Raw genomic sequence first — 14,011 nt, 5'->3', positions numbered from 1 at the left:
TAGAAAGAGAACTACTTGTGCTGCACAACTATGAAGGAAGATATATATAGGTGGAAGGGGTTATTCCTAGTAGTGTTATGCCAATTAAAATATTAAATTATTATTATTTTTGTTTTATTATCATTATAATATATAAAATAGGATATGTGATTTCTATTGGATACTCATGTCTCTAGATTTTTTGATGCTATTATTATTTTTAAATAAAAATATAATAAAAAGAGAGCTTTGATAACAACTTAAGAGTATCTAAAAAGAACAAGAATTATATGTCCTAAATAATTACCGTCTTCATGTTTTATATCAATTACATTTTACCAAATAATATAAAAAATATTTTATGTTTTTATTATTTTTCTTGCAATTAAATATTATTTTTTAATTGGATTTGTACACAAATAAAATACCAAAAGTGAGATAGACTATCTATGTTCACCTAAAACACCTAATTTTAGAAATGATAATAGAGAAGGAGTAATGTGATATTTACAATTATTTCTATGCAGTTGTTCTTCCTTTGATTTTGTGATATTGTTTTGGAGTTGAGCATATTAACAAAAATAAAAATAGAGCAAGATTTAAACTCACCTGCTTACTTACACCAACCAAACATCTAGTAGTGTAAAGTCATATTGGATCTTCAAGATCGAAAATTTAATTTATATGAGCGATATTTGTTGGAAGAGCAATCATGAATCCTGAAAAAAATTAGTTTAGAGTGAGGGATATAAATCCTAAAAAAATATTAGGTTCTGATCTAAAAAGATGATGATACAATGTTATTAACAAAAGAAGACCCACCTGCTTACGTTATGTGATGTTTTGTAACTATCAATTAAGTATCAATCCTTTAAAGTAAAAGGTTGTAAAATTTTAAATGTACAAAACTACAAATACTCTAATAATAATAAGAAAATCCACTCCGATTTTAATATTTCACTTTTGAAAATATCCAAAATGAATGAGTATTTTAATAACGCTTTTCAATAAATTTTAATGAATTATACGTACCTGAACAATCTAATGAATCCTCATTAACTATTTTTAGTACTCATTAATTATTTTGGTAACTTTTTGGTTTTTAAATAAAAAATTATGATACTAGTTCCTACTAGTCTATCCTTTATTTTTCGAGGATTAATTCTTACAAAAAAAAAAGGTGAAGAGATATATTGATAGTACCAAAATAAAATAAGCCTCTTAATTTTCAAACGTCCAACAAATAAAGTGAAATAGAACACAAAAAACATTGTTCTTCTTATGTTACTGTGTCCTCTTGTCAAAGATCAAAGACTAATCCTTTTCAAATTATCAAATTGAGTTTATATACTAATTACCCTTAAGAGTATCCACAATGGTAACAAAAAAATCATTCATAGTGAAATAAGCATGTTCTTCGTCCAAGTTTACCATTGGAGATGAGTCATTCTTGTTCTTCTTTCACAACGGTAAGCTAAATAAGCATTATTCTTACAGTTGTGAGTTAACATTAAAAATAGAAAAAAAAAATTGTTACAAAAGAGAGAAATATAAATGTGAGGTAGGTTTGTGCGATTCATTTAAGAACAAAAATAGAGTTATAATATTGGATGTGATTTAGGCATGAGTTGTTTAAGTTATTAAAAAATGTAAACAAATATAAAATAATCGATAAGACAAGAATAAAAAAATATGTTGCACCATTATGGATAATATTTATTATTCAATTCTTTTGGTGCTTCTAATTCAATACATTTAATTTATGAAAATCATAATATTGTCTTATTAAAATTGTCATTGGAATTTGTTTTAATAATTATAAAGTGAAATATTAAAAGGTAGATACATTGTCAAGTAACCAAGGTAATATGGAGTATTTAACTAGTGGTGCCAAATTGATAAGATTTTTTTTTGTATTAAGAGTAGTATTTTTTTCACCTTGTGGGTATGGTTAAAAACGAGCAGAATTGAGTCAAACCAGAGTTCAGCTCGATAAGAATTAGTTCAGTTCAAAACTCGAGTTCGATATGAGTTATTTTTTTAGCTCGAGTTCGGTTATGTTAAATAAATATTGTTTATATAAATAAATATAACTTTGTTTATAATATATATATATATTATATATATATATATATATATCGAGTCAACTCATGAACTTAACGAGTCAAACTGTATTAAACTCAAGTTCGGCTCGTTTATTTAACGAACTCAATTTTCAGCTTAAGTTCGACTCGTTTGGTTTATGAACCAAGTTTCTCGATTTAAATAATGAATCGATTTTCGAACGAATACCGAGTTGGTTCGGTTTATTGCAAGACTTACTTGTGGGTATGAAACTAATCCATTTTGTGATGTGCGACTGCCGCTTTCATCAAGTGTCACTCACAACAATCAAACTTTTAACCTTCTGATTTTCTAGTAGGACCTTATACCACTTAATCAATGCATTGTTAGTAAATAATAAGATTTGATGAATTTGAATTAGGATTCTAAGTGAGGAATGAGTATTGTGAGAACCGGACCGGACCGGATGGTCCGACCAGTTTAATCGCTGACCGGACTTTAAAACGACTCTATATTGTAGTCTTAACTGAATGAGAGTTGGACAGCTTTGAACCGTGGAAATTCCCATCGGACCATGTTAAACCCGGTTAAACCAAATTAACCCGGGAAGATAACCGGATGGTTCACTTAAAAATAAATAAAAATGAAACATTGCTCTAATATTTTGTTTTACTACCATCCAAAAAAATTGAAGATGTTATTACTTCAATATAATTATGTATAATTATTAATTATATAAAGTTTTACATTTATATATAACTATATATTTATAGATAAAAAATATTAATTATGTATAGAATCATCGGTCAGACCGGATAGTTTAATCGTTTAAACCGATTAAACCTAATATGAGACATCTACTAATTTGACGTTCAGCTCGGGTTTCAGGTGAAGAATACAAAATAATCTAATAATTAATTCATGTAAGATTCATTAAGTCATATATAAATGTATTCATTATATTCATAACCTAACTTAATATATCTAAATCATTATTTAAACTGTTCAATTTTTTCAAATATTTTAATTTTCTTAAAAAAAATGTGTTTGTCTCTCTAGATTTTTTTTTCTTAACAAGTATTGTGTTCTTTTTCTTTACAAGTGGTCTATTAGATTTTAATAGACTCCTTTTATAATGGATTTGAATGATTGGTTGGTTGATGGGTAGAAGTCCCACCCCATATCTAACATCTTTTCATTGAATTGTTTTGGTGCTTATAATTCATTACATTTAAACTTATGGAAAAGAATAAATATATTGCCTTATTCAAAATCTCATTTAGGATTTTTTTTCACAAAAAATTACTCTTCTATGGTTCATTTTCCTTGTCCTAATTACCCTTATATAGAATGCCATAATCTTTCTAAACCAACAAAATTCGTTAAAGTACGAAACTGATATACGCCAGCCCAATGATAGTTCAGGAAATAACTATTAGCCCAAAGGCAAGAGAAACAGACAAGCCTCGATCTGAATGGAGATTATGTCCAATGGGCGAATTATTAATTTACTTTTAATAATGTTGTAAGTACTAATTAGGATGATGTCAAAGTGTATGAGTATCTTTTCAATTAGGATTACCATGTGTTTTTAAGTACCGGATTTAAATTATGAAATGGTAAGAAGAATCTCTAAATTAATGTACAGCTTTTGGTTTTTGTTATTTTTTATCCCTTAAATCTCAACAATTTGGTGTTTTTATTGAGTTGTGTTACGGAAAGAATTACTTAATTCGATTAAAATATATTATTAAATACTGATAGATGAGTAGAATCCCTAAAATAGAAAAGGCTATCATCAAGCTAAAACCGATAATATGATAGTGGATGTTGGCATTGACACTTAATGAGTACAATAATGTTAAAAATATCACATTAGATAGCATAACAAGTTAATTAATGAGGTTGATAAAATAGTGTTGGAGAGTTTTCTAATATTTAAGTCGTAACAAAAAAAAAACATAAAATATAAGTAATATAAGCAAATTATAATTAGTTACTATTTTTTAGTTATTTATTTATTACTATTTGTTTAGTTACTTTTTGCTAAAAAGAACATATATTACTTATTTAATTATTTATTGTTTAGTTTTTTATTACTTAAATTATAATTAGTAATTGAAGTAATAAAGTATGTAGACAAAAAATAAATAAATACTAATAATGTAGTAAAGCTATTATTAATTTTATAATTAAATAAATATTACGAACTTGGTAATATTTATTAATTATATAATTACTTATTTAATTATCTTCAGAAATTATTCATAATAACTATTTGTAATTGAATTTAAAATATATATACTGACATGTATGTATTGACATTGTAAAAAATTTACACTGACAGTGCATAGAAGCATAAATTTTAAACTCTTTGTAATTTTAGGAAGTATTTTTGTTTGATATAATTAATGTATTTTTTCTATAACCAATGTATTTATCTACTCATCCATGGGTAAGGAATTAATCATTTTTAGGATATATGAATATTTTTTCAATAAATATCGCTCACAAGAATTAAACATTTGACTTTTTAATCTACCTGGAGATCCAATAAATATTACTCCCAAATCCAAATAAGTGTCACTCTGGGAATGCACGAGTGTTTCTCCCAATAAATATCCTTATCCCTAAAACTAAGAAAGGGTAAAACTAATGGATGAATTATTGAAAGGGTAAAACTAATGGATGAATTATTGAAAGCTGTTTTGAAGTAAATTTTTAAAAAGAAACTTTTAAATGATATAAGTTCATTTTTTGAAAATATTTTATTTATGGAATGACCCTAGTAACTTATTGACTAATTAGAAACCTACAAATTACTAAAAAATTACTAGCTCGCTCAAAAATTTCAATCCAGACACTGTCATGTACTGGGAAATTGGATAAGAATGCCGCTGTGATAATTAACAAGGACACGTTTTAATAAAACAAATTTTATAGATACCAAGCGGATGCAGTTAGGGATGGCAACGGGCACGGGCGGGCACGGGTAGTAGCTATCCGCTACCCGTTTCAAAATAAGATAACAATACCCATACCCACCCGTACCTGTACGGGTACCCGTGTGCGGGTATTTGCGGGTATTTCTGGATACCCGCGGGTACAACGGGTACCCGCGGGTTTCCTTTATTATAAATCAATTTTTAATTTTTTACTTGAGATAAAACTTAATTATTTTTGTACTTTTGATTGAATATTTGACAAAAATGCTAAATTTATTGGTGTTTTCTATTTGCATGATTTTATGTTCTCATTTCCTTAACAAAAAGTATATATTTTCTTTGTAAACATGTGTTTCTACACATGTAATAATATTTATAGGGTGTTTCACCACCAAACTCAATGAAATATGTAAACAAAGTAAAATGAAAAAATATACATAGTGTAGTGAATATTAGAATAATGTACTTTTTATTTTAATTAAATATAATATATTAAACATATAAATAACGGGTACCCACGGGCACGGGTACCATAATACCCGTACCCGCCCGTATGCACTACGAGTATTTTTGAAAACCCATTTATAATACCCGCGGGTACCCGTTTGTGACCCGTACCTGTGCCCGTATGGGTTTTATCTGCAGGTACCCACGGGTACGGGTTTTTTTGCCATCCCTAGATGCAGTTTGCAAACCTTAAACTACCAGTATAAAGTGTCTGACATTTGAAATCAAAAGATATGCTATTTCCTGGTCCAAATATTCAAAAAAGTCCAAAACTAATACCAATTTCTAGTGAGCAATTCACTGTAACATTCCAGAATCTCTCTCATCTATTATATTTCTAAACCAAGGATCTCTACATTTGCATGAATGTGATCATATTTCCTTAACTATCAGCAACGTGTTACAGCAAAAGACACCAACCTCTAAATTGAGGGGATCAAATTTAACTACCAGTGGAAAAAAGAAGAATACAACAATGTCTAACTAACATGATACATAAATAATGGCTGAAGAGCAATTACACAAAAATTTCTAGCACCCCAAACCCAAAACTCACTTAACTATATTGGTATACCAATAGAATACTCGAGTGTCTCCAACTCTGTAGGCCGCCACATGGATTTCTGGACACACAAAACGCCCTCATTATCTTTAGAGGAAGACATGCGGACCTCCCACTGCATAGACTTCACCAAACTCTCAAGCTCGTTAATGGTCTCAACAGCGTCCCGGACAATAAGCATTCCCTCAGGCCTGAGAATCCGGTCAACCTCAGCCACTACAGCTTCAAAATTGCACCTGTTTGACCAATAAACATGAGCAAAATGAGACAAACATGTGGATTATTAGTAACCAGATAACAGATTATGGAGATGAATAAGAAACCAAGGAGTTATTAGCACCTTTTCTTAAGCTTTGAAAACAGATGATCTGCATGGAGAAGATCATAGGACCTGGGATAGGTGCTAAATGATTCACACCAATCATGATATATGCCAAAAAGACCTCGTTCATAAATAATAGGAAGAGTGTCTGGGGAATCAACTGAAACCACATTCATTACCCAAATATTTAAATCCTTCAAAGCTGCAGCAAATCTTGAACCCAAAAAAAACAAAAAGATGTCAGGTTAATATAATCCATGTTAACATTCGAAACAGTGCATTTTGCTCACCCTCCATAGACTGATCTCATATCCATGACATTACGCACATTCGGCCATTGAATTCCCATTCCATTTAGATAATTAGAAACTACATGTTTCCAGTGTTCATAATCAGCAGTAAAATCTTCAGGGGCAGGCTTTCCATAAACTCCAACTTGGGTACTCCTCAACCAGTAAGGTGTTTTGGTCAGTCTTGCTGGCCACTGCTCTGGCCATTGTGAGCCACGTACTGTTGTACTCACTGGCACTTTGTGCATGCAAGCTTGCAATGTTATGTTCCTGCCACCAAAAATATTAGAAAACAACCATTTGCTATCAAAAGACAAATCTTCCACACCCTTTTTGGGGACAAAATGTAACTATGACCAATTAAATCTTGGACAAGGGATCCAACCATGTGTGTGGATAGTAGGGAGATCAATTCCAATGCTGGAAAAGGGGTGCAGGATATGAGAGTATTAGTATCATATCCTATAATGCAGGTTTTGTGAGACGCGGTTAAACTTTGAACAAAACACTGTTCAATGGTAGAGAAATTCTTAACATTCCTCCAACTGTATCAAAGGGACCATATTAAGCTTCATTTGTTGATGTTTCTATGCTTCATAGTTCATACACATGTTCCTTTGGGGGAAATGAATTAAGAAAAAAAAAACGTATGCAGCTGTTACAAATAAATTTTATTATGTTGTTACATTTAAAGATGAACATCAACAATTGAATGAGTCAGAAACTTCTGTTTTATGTTTGGTTTTAAATTATACATACAAATATATAATAATAATAATAAATAAATATGATAGAATAAAAACTACAAATGTCTTAGTTAATGAAGAAATACCATGCAGCATCAGGATCATCAGAATCTGGACATATCGGAGGCTCATTCTTAGAACGCTTGTCATAGCATTCATTAGAAGTTGGCTTCTTGTAAACAGCTATACCAATTCCATTTAGTCTATCCTTGGTGATGGACACTACTTCCCAACACATTGCTTTTGTTAGTGCCTTCATTGCTGCAAATAAATTCATAAAATGTCAAAATTAAAATACCTACAATAAAATGCTTAAGAAAGGCATATGGTAGTCTAGGTATCATCTACCATTCCATATTTCAACGTCTTCAGGCAGCTTCTTATAAATAGGAGTAGCAGACCACACAAAAAAGCCACCAGGCCTCAATAGTCTATTCAGCTCCAGAAGAAGTTTACCACCTACGGTTATACAAACAGTAAGCTTCAAAAAAATATAAGCCAGTTGTGTTTGCATCCCTTTTGTTTCATAACTATCTATCTATATAAGGAAATTGTTAAAAGTTACATTCTAAATACTCAAAGTCCCAAACGAAAGTAGATGAAGTACACAATAGTGGTACATAAAATGTTGCCATTGAAATACCTTCTATATGCCATGGAACTCTACAGCGTGCACAATGGACTATATCAAATACTCTCCCAGGGTAGGGAAGTCTCTTTGTGCCCATCACAGCAGATATAGCAGGAATTCCTCTCTCAAGAGCAAATTGTACCTGAGCTTCATGCTCATCTTTTGGGGCCAAAGACATTGCAAGTGTGTCTCTCTCAAAGAGAAATCCACCAAAGCTGGCAACACCACATCCAACATCTAATATCACACGTGAGCGTTTGCCCCAAGCAATACCAGGTACAGACTGCATCACCAAAGCTCCTTATACTAAGTAAAATGCTCAATAGCATCAAGAAAACAAAGTACATATCCATGGAGCAATTCTAGGATGAAAGCATAAAATTTTCTCATTGTTATATAAACTACCATTGCTAAAGAAATTATTTACAGAACCATGCAATATCATGTTAGACCTACTAGCATGCCATCTTTACCATCCTGGTAGCACTATTTCTCCTATTGGCAAAGAAATGCAACACAGAACATCAAGTACCATAGTAGGAATGCCACTTATGTATGTCATTCCCTATTTATTAGTCTCCTAATGTAAGGTTCATATCTAATTGGATTTTTCCTTTAGGTACATGAATAGATGGGATAATGTTTTCGAAAAATGGTTGTGAAATCTACATAAATCATAAATATTTGACCACAAACAAGTTTTATTGACATTTATAGCATATGTAACAATAATGTCCTAAAACTTTGCTTTATTTCTTATAAAGTTAAACTTCATTTAGATGTAGATGTAGAGATTAATACATTAAAAAAAATAAGATGGGATATGAAATTATAAGATGATAAATTTGCTCAGGTGGAGATCGAATAAGACTGGCAGATCCAGTTTGTTACAGACCAAGTAACATGGATTCACAGAAAATGCAGCAAAAGTTTATCCAGATGAACATATATGGACAATTAACATTAAAAGCAACAAATAAAAGTCAACCATGACGAAATGAACATATATTTTACCTTTTGTATAAAGTCAATGTAATGAAGTGCCCCATGCTTGAATTGGGTTCCACCACCAGGGAAAGTGAGGTACTCACCTGTAACTTTAACCCAATTCTGGCGCCCCTTATATTCAGCAAGCTTAGTGTGTGGAACATTGTAATACCATATCTGCATGAAAAAAGATCATTATTTTATGTAAGAATAAACTTGCAAACCAAGAATAATAAATGACAAGCATCTGAGTTATAATTTCTACCTTCTCTCTGCTTTTAGGCCATCCAATTGAGTGTCTGTATCCTTCAGGAAGAGCAACAAGGCAGGTAGGAGGTTCTTCAGGACAATGCCTTTCTCGGTGTTCATAGTGTTTAGTAGTCTTCAGCTGCTTAATTTCTTTCAAGTTGTCAAGGCATGGGATGTAGTCAGGGCCAGCAGTGACATTGCAAAGTTTCCAATTGTGTGAAGTAGATTGCTCGGAGATTCCTTGACCTTGAGACTCCTTTTCCTTCTTCGACTCGGTTGCCTGAGTTGAAAAGGATCCATTTTGAGTGGTACTTTCATTGAAAAGATCTGACTGAGTCCCAGAAACAATATCATCTGTTTTCTTCTCTTTAGATTTAGAGCCTTCATCAGGCTCTTTGTTACTGATTTGTTCGACATTCTCTTCTGTCGTTTTACTTGAGTCATCAGATTTCTTTTCAGTTTCATCTGGATCAGATTTATTGATTTTATTCCCATTTTCATCTGAATCAGACTGTTTGTTATCATTTGATTCAGATTTCTTCTCGACCTCATCAAATTCAGATTTCTTCTCACTCTCGTCAGAATCTGATTTCTTCTCGCCTGCATAAGAATCAGATCTCTTAGATGAAGTCTCTTCAGAATCTCCTTCAGATGAATCACCAACACCATCCTTTTTGTTTTCTGTAGATTCTAAGTTTGATTCAGCATTTTCTGTCTGAGAATCCTTAGCCTCTATTTTCTTATCTCCTCCATCTTCTGTCTTAGTATCTTCAGTAGACTTCTCTTCATTCTTTCCCTCCGATTTCTCTTCCTGTTCGTCCGACACCGCAGGATTGTCTTCAGAAGTGACAGGAACACTATTGCCCCCCTTAGTTGCGTCCTCAGGCAGATCACCAGGATTATCTTCAAACCGTCGAGTATTGCTATTACTCGCCGTGTCAGTCACCAGTTGTTTCACCTGACTCTCATCTTTCACCTCATTCTTATTCATCTCCTGAGCCACATCTTCATTTACAGGAACAACAGTGGATGATGTCATCATCCAAACCCCGACCAAGCATAGAGCCACAAACACAACAATAGTCATAGTCAAACAATAACTCGGCGATTTTCGTTTATTGTTGTCTATCCTAGAATATCTTGCCATAGCCATGTTTGGTGGCACAAAACTTCTCCAATAGTTTAAACCTGGTCATGAACCAAACAAAAAATCAAACACTCATTCCAACTGTTTGATTAGTATATTTCAATCAACTAAAATGTGTAGGTTTTACATATATATAATGTCAATTCTCTCATTCTCATTAATCCATTAAATTGCAATGTTGTGAAATGAAAGAAAAAACACATTCATGTAAAAATCACATGAATCCATTCCAGTAAAAATCATAGGAATCATAAAAAGCGAATCAGAAATTTTACACTCGATGAAATTCCACAACATAGAGTCTCAAACTGAGGAATACCGAACCGCGCCAAATTTGGAAACGTTGAAAACATAAAAACAGAAAGAAAAAACATATCTGACGTAAAATAAAAAATGATCACATAGGTCTACATTACTAAAGAAAAACGCATGTATGATTAGCTCAGAAACGACGCGTTTAATGTTAAAATAACAGTAAAACGCAAACCTTCAAATTCAAAGCAGCGAAACCGCGAATTCTTAAGGATATTAAAGAATGAAATGCGAATTTTGATAGAAGATTATGAAATAGTTCGATTCAAGCTTTGTTGTTGTTGTAACGAATCAAAAGAGAGATTTGTTTGAAGTGAATGAAATGAGTGAAGATCTGAAAAGGAATATGAAGCGGTTATGTATGCATTGTGTTATTTACAAAGAGCAACAAAAAATAGAGGACAAAGAAAAGAAAAAAAAAATGAGAGGTGGAATGTATTTATATGAGGAGGGTTGAAGAGAAGAAATGGGGTTGCTATCGGAAATGGATCCTCTCTCCAAGTATTGGAGAGGCAAGTGCCCAGAATAGGATAATGACACGTGGCGAATTCTTTTTTTTAACGACTATGATTATATGTTATTTTCTATTAAAATTAAATAAAAACTCTTTAAAAAATTCTCAATCTCATATTTCAGTACAGGTTTCTCCAATACTGGAGAGGAGTTGAACTCGGTTGCTATCTATATATGCTTATTTTTTCAGTTAGAATTCAATTTGAGTTCGCTTATAAATATTATTATATTATCCCTAAATTATCTTATAAATCTTTTTACTCAAAAAAAAGTTTTATTTTATATTTGTGTTTGTGGATAAAATGATCTGTACCAGGATTTAGTAGGATAATATTTTATTTTCCATGTATAAGTTTAAATATTATATATATAATTGAATTAAGTAAAATGAGAAACATTGAAGAAAGTACAATAATTTTGATGAGATAGAGAAACTAATACGAGAGATTAAAGAGAAGATAAGAGAAACTTGGTGAAATGATCCACTTTCATTTCATTGATTAGTTGTATATATTGGCTTACATATAGATTATACATGTAACTACTGTAGTATGAGTAACAGAAAGTTGCTAATAGGGCAAAGTGTACTAACATAACTCAACTTTGTTGGTAATTAAATAAATAAGCACTACTATAAGAAAAATGAAATCATATATGAGACAATTCCAAGCTTCTTTATTATATAGCATTCTCATCTTTTTCTATTATTATGAAATCAAGATATTCCTTCATAGTCCCTAAATCAAACAAATATAAAATATATATATATAGTAAAGATATAAGATTGATGACATGTATTTTAAATTAAGATATAATTGCCTTAATTTCATGACACAAGTGTGTTGCACACACAGATCAGTAGCACATGTTTTTAATTTCATGCAATATAGTAAAAGTTATGTCGAGGTAAAGAATTTTACACATTATACTGATAAGCATAACCAAACTGGGAAAACATATATTGAATAAACAAAAATGATATATCCCAAAAAAATTATGTATTCATCAAATTTCAACTTTATATTTTTATAATTTTTCATTTTAATAAAATGTCACTTTTTAATTGGACTTGGATACCGAATAGAGACACCGAATAAGATAGATAATATGCCTTCATATGAATATGGACTACTAATTGAAATGAAATGAATATTTTGGTTTGTCATAAATACTACTACAAAATCAATTTTGGTTTTCATCTAAATTCTTAAAAGTTGCTAGCTAATATAAGCATATGATTGGGGAAAACAAAAGTTAAATCAAAGTAGCATTCCTCTATAGAATTTACTGTCATTACTAGTGATTGAAAAGTGAATTTGAGAGATATTAAATTATTAGCCATTTGACTTCAATATTTAATGAAGGAAACCATATCTATTATTCCATAAAATGTGTCGCACTATATGCTACTTATTTTGATTAATCAGGAAATGTATCAAACATTTGAACTCGAAAGTAATAAGTGCATTGATATTTTCTTTCATGTCTCCTTCGACTTTATTTTTTATTGCCTTTTTTCTTTATGAAATTGGAACCAAACATACAATGGAAAACTCCAATGAATCAAATGCTTATTTATAAAAGCAACTTTCTTTAATTTATTTGCAATAGATATGATCTTGGAGGCATGTGATATATTCCTCTATGAAATATTATCATTTCCACTCAAGACACTTGATAAACTATGCTATGAATTGCTTATTGCCAAATCAAATGTCTCAAAGAAAGAAAGAAAAGAAAAAAACAATCCAAATTTATCTCGTTAAACTTGACATTAAAGTAGTTTGAACAATTTGGGCTAAAAAGTCGGTATTTGATAAAATATCTAATAAATCAAATTCTTTCGGATTTTCGGGTTTTGACACTGTGGCAGAGTTGAAGAAAATAATTTACATTTCAATATATATTACTTTTTTTTAGTTTATTACATATCATTAACTCTTATATGAATTAATTATTTACTATTAAATAAAAATAACATGTATATTATGAGATAATGTAAGTAATTTTTATATTATCATTTATCATTCAAATGTTGATTATGGTTCCGTTGTAAAAAATTGTACTAAATATTAAACTCATAAGAATTTTACATTCAAATTGGATAGTAAATAAAAAAAACTTATTTGGAAATTGAAGCTTTCTGATAAATAACCAATACTTCTTCATTTTTTAATACAAAATAAATAATCACTATAAAGATTTATACACAATGAGTATATTAAGATGATCAAGATCTGGTCTTACCCACTCAACCGACTTGGTCCAATCATGTTTAGGTCTGCATAGAGTCGGTCTCATCGGGTCTAGGTTAATGTTTAAAAATTAGATCCAGACAATTTATAGGGTCAGGTAGGGGACCAGTATGACACGACACCGCCTTGACCTATCCCATAGTTGTTCACTCATCATGTTTGTATGTGTGTTCATTCAATTATTTAGTAATGATATCTCTTTGGTCGAAAATATCATTGATTATCTATTTTTTATCATATTATATGATTAACAATATATACGTATATAATTTTATATGTTAAATTATATATCAATAATAATAAATAATATTAAGATTTATCTAAAAAAATGTATGTATTATATTTAATCAGGTTTAGGGTTGGGTTCAGATTCAAAGGCCGACCCGATCAACATTTATGATCAAGCTAACTTCACGTCTAGAGTCATATTCATGTTAAAAAATGACTCGAACAACATTTATAGTCGCATAACGAACAAGCCTTACCCGACCCATGCTCACGC

At 30.8% G+C, this 14,011-nt stretch overlaps 1 protein-coding gene across 1 annotated transcript; it reads right to left on the bottom strand.

Annotated features, from left to right (window-relative positions):
- LOC109361833 (probable methyltransferase PMT26) lies at positions 5,798 to 11,064 on the bottom strand. Its single transcript, XM_019607370.1, has 9 exons — positions 10,917 to 11,064; positions 9,299 to 10,470; positions 9,061 to 9,210; positions 8,059 to 8,329; positions 7,764 to 7,874; positions 7,502 to 7,676; positions 6,670 to 6,939; positions 6,398 to 6,592; positions 5,798 to 6,293 (listed from the first exon to the last, which is right to left on the bottom strand). Exons 2-9 carry the CDS (start codon positions 10,433 to 10,435, stop codon positions 6,056 to 6,058), a joined length of 2,547 nt encoding a protein of 848 aa, XP_019462915.1. The 5' UTR covers positions 10,436 to 10,470; positions 10,917 to 11,064; the 3' UTR covers positions 5,798 to 6,055.

This window comes from Lupinus angustifolius, chromosome LG01 (genome assembly GCF_001865875.1).
Source record: "Lupinus angustifolius cultivar Tanjil chromosome LG01, LupAngTanjil_v1.0, whole genome shotgun sequence".
Classification (NCBI taxonomy): Eukaryota; Viridiplantae; Streptophyta; class Magnoliopsida; order Fabales; family Fabaceae; genus Lupinus; species Lupinus angustifolius.
Note: the sequence above shows the minus strand (reverse complement) of the source record. Positions and strands in the feature narration are given on the sequence as shown.

Bases quoted from the DNA above. Each gene is read 5' to 3' on its own strand.
- LOC109361833 (XM_019607370.1), bottom strand. From the start codon at position 10,435: ATGGCTATGGCAAGATATTCTAGGATAGACAACAATAAACGAAAATCG. The intron at 7,875-8,058 runs GTATTTCAATGG...GTATAACCGTAG, and splicing joins AGTTCCATGGCATATAGAAG to GTGGTAAACTTCTTCTGGAG. The intron at 6,940-7,501 runs GTATTTCTTCAT...TTTTGGTGGCAG, and splicing joins GATGATCCTGATGCTGCATG to GAACATAACATTGCAAGCTT.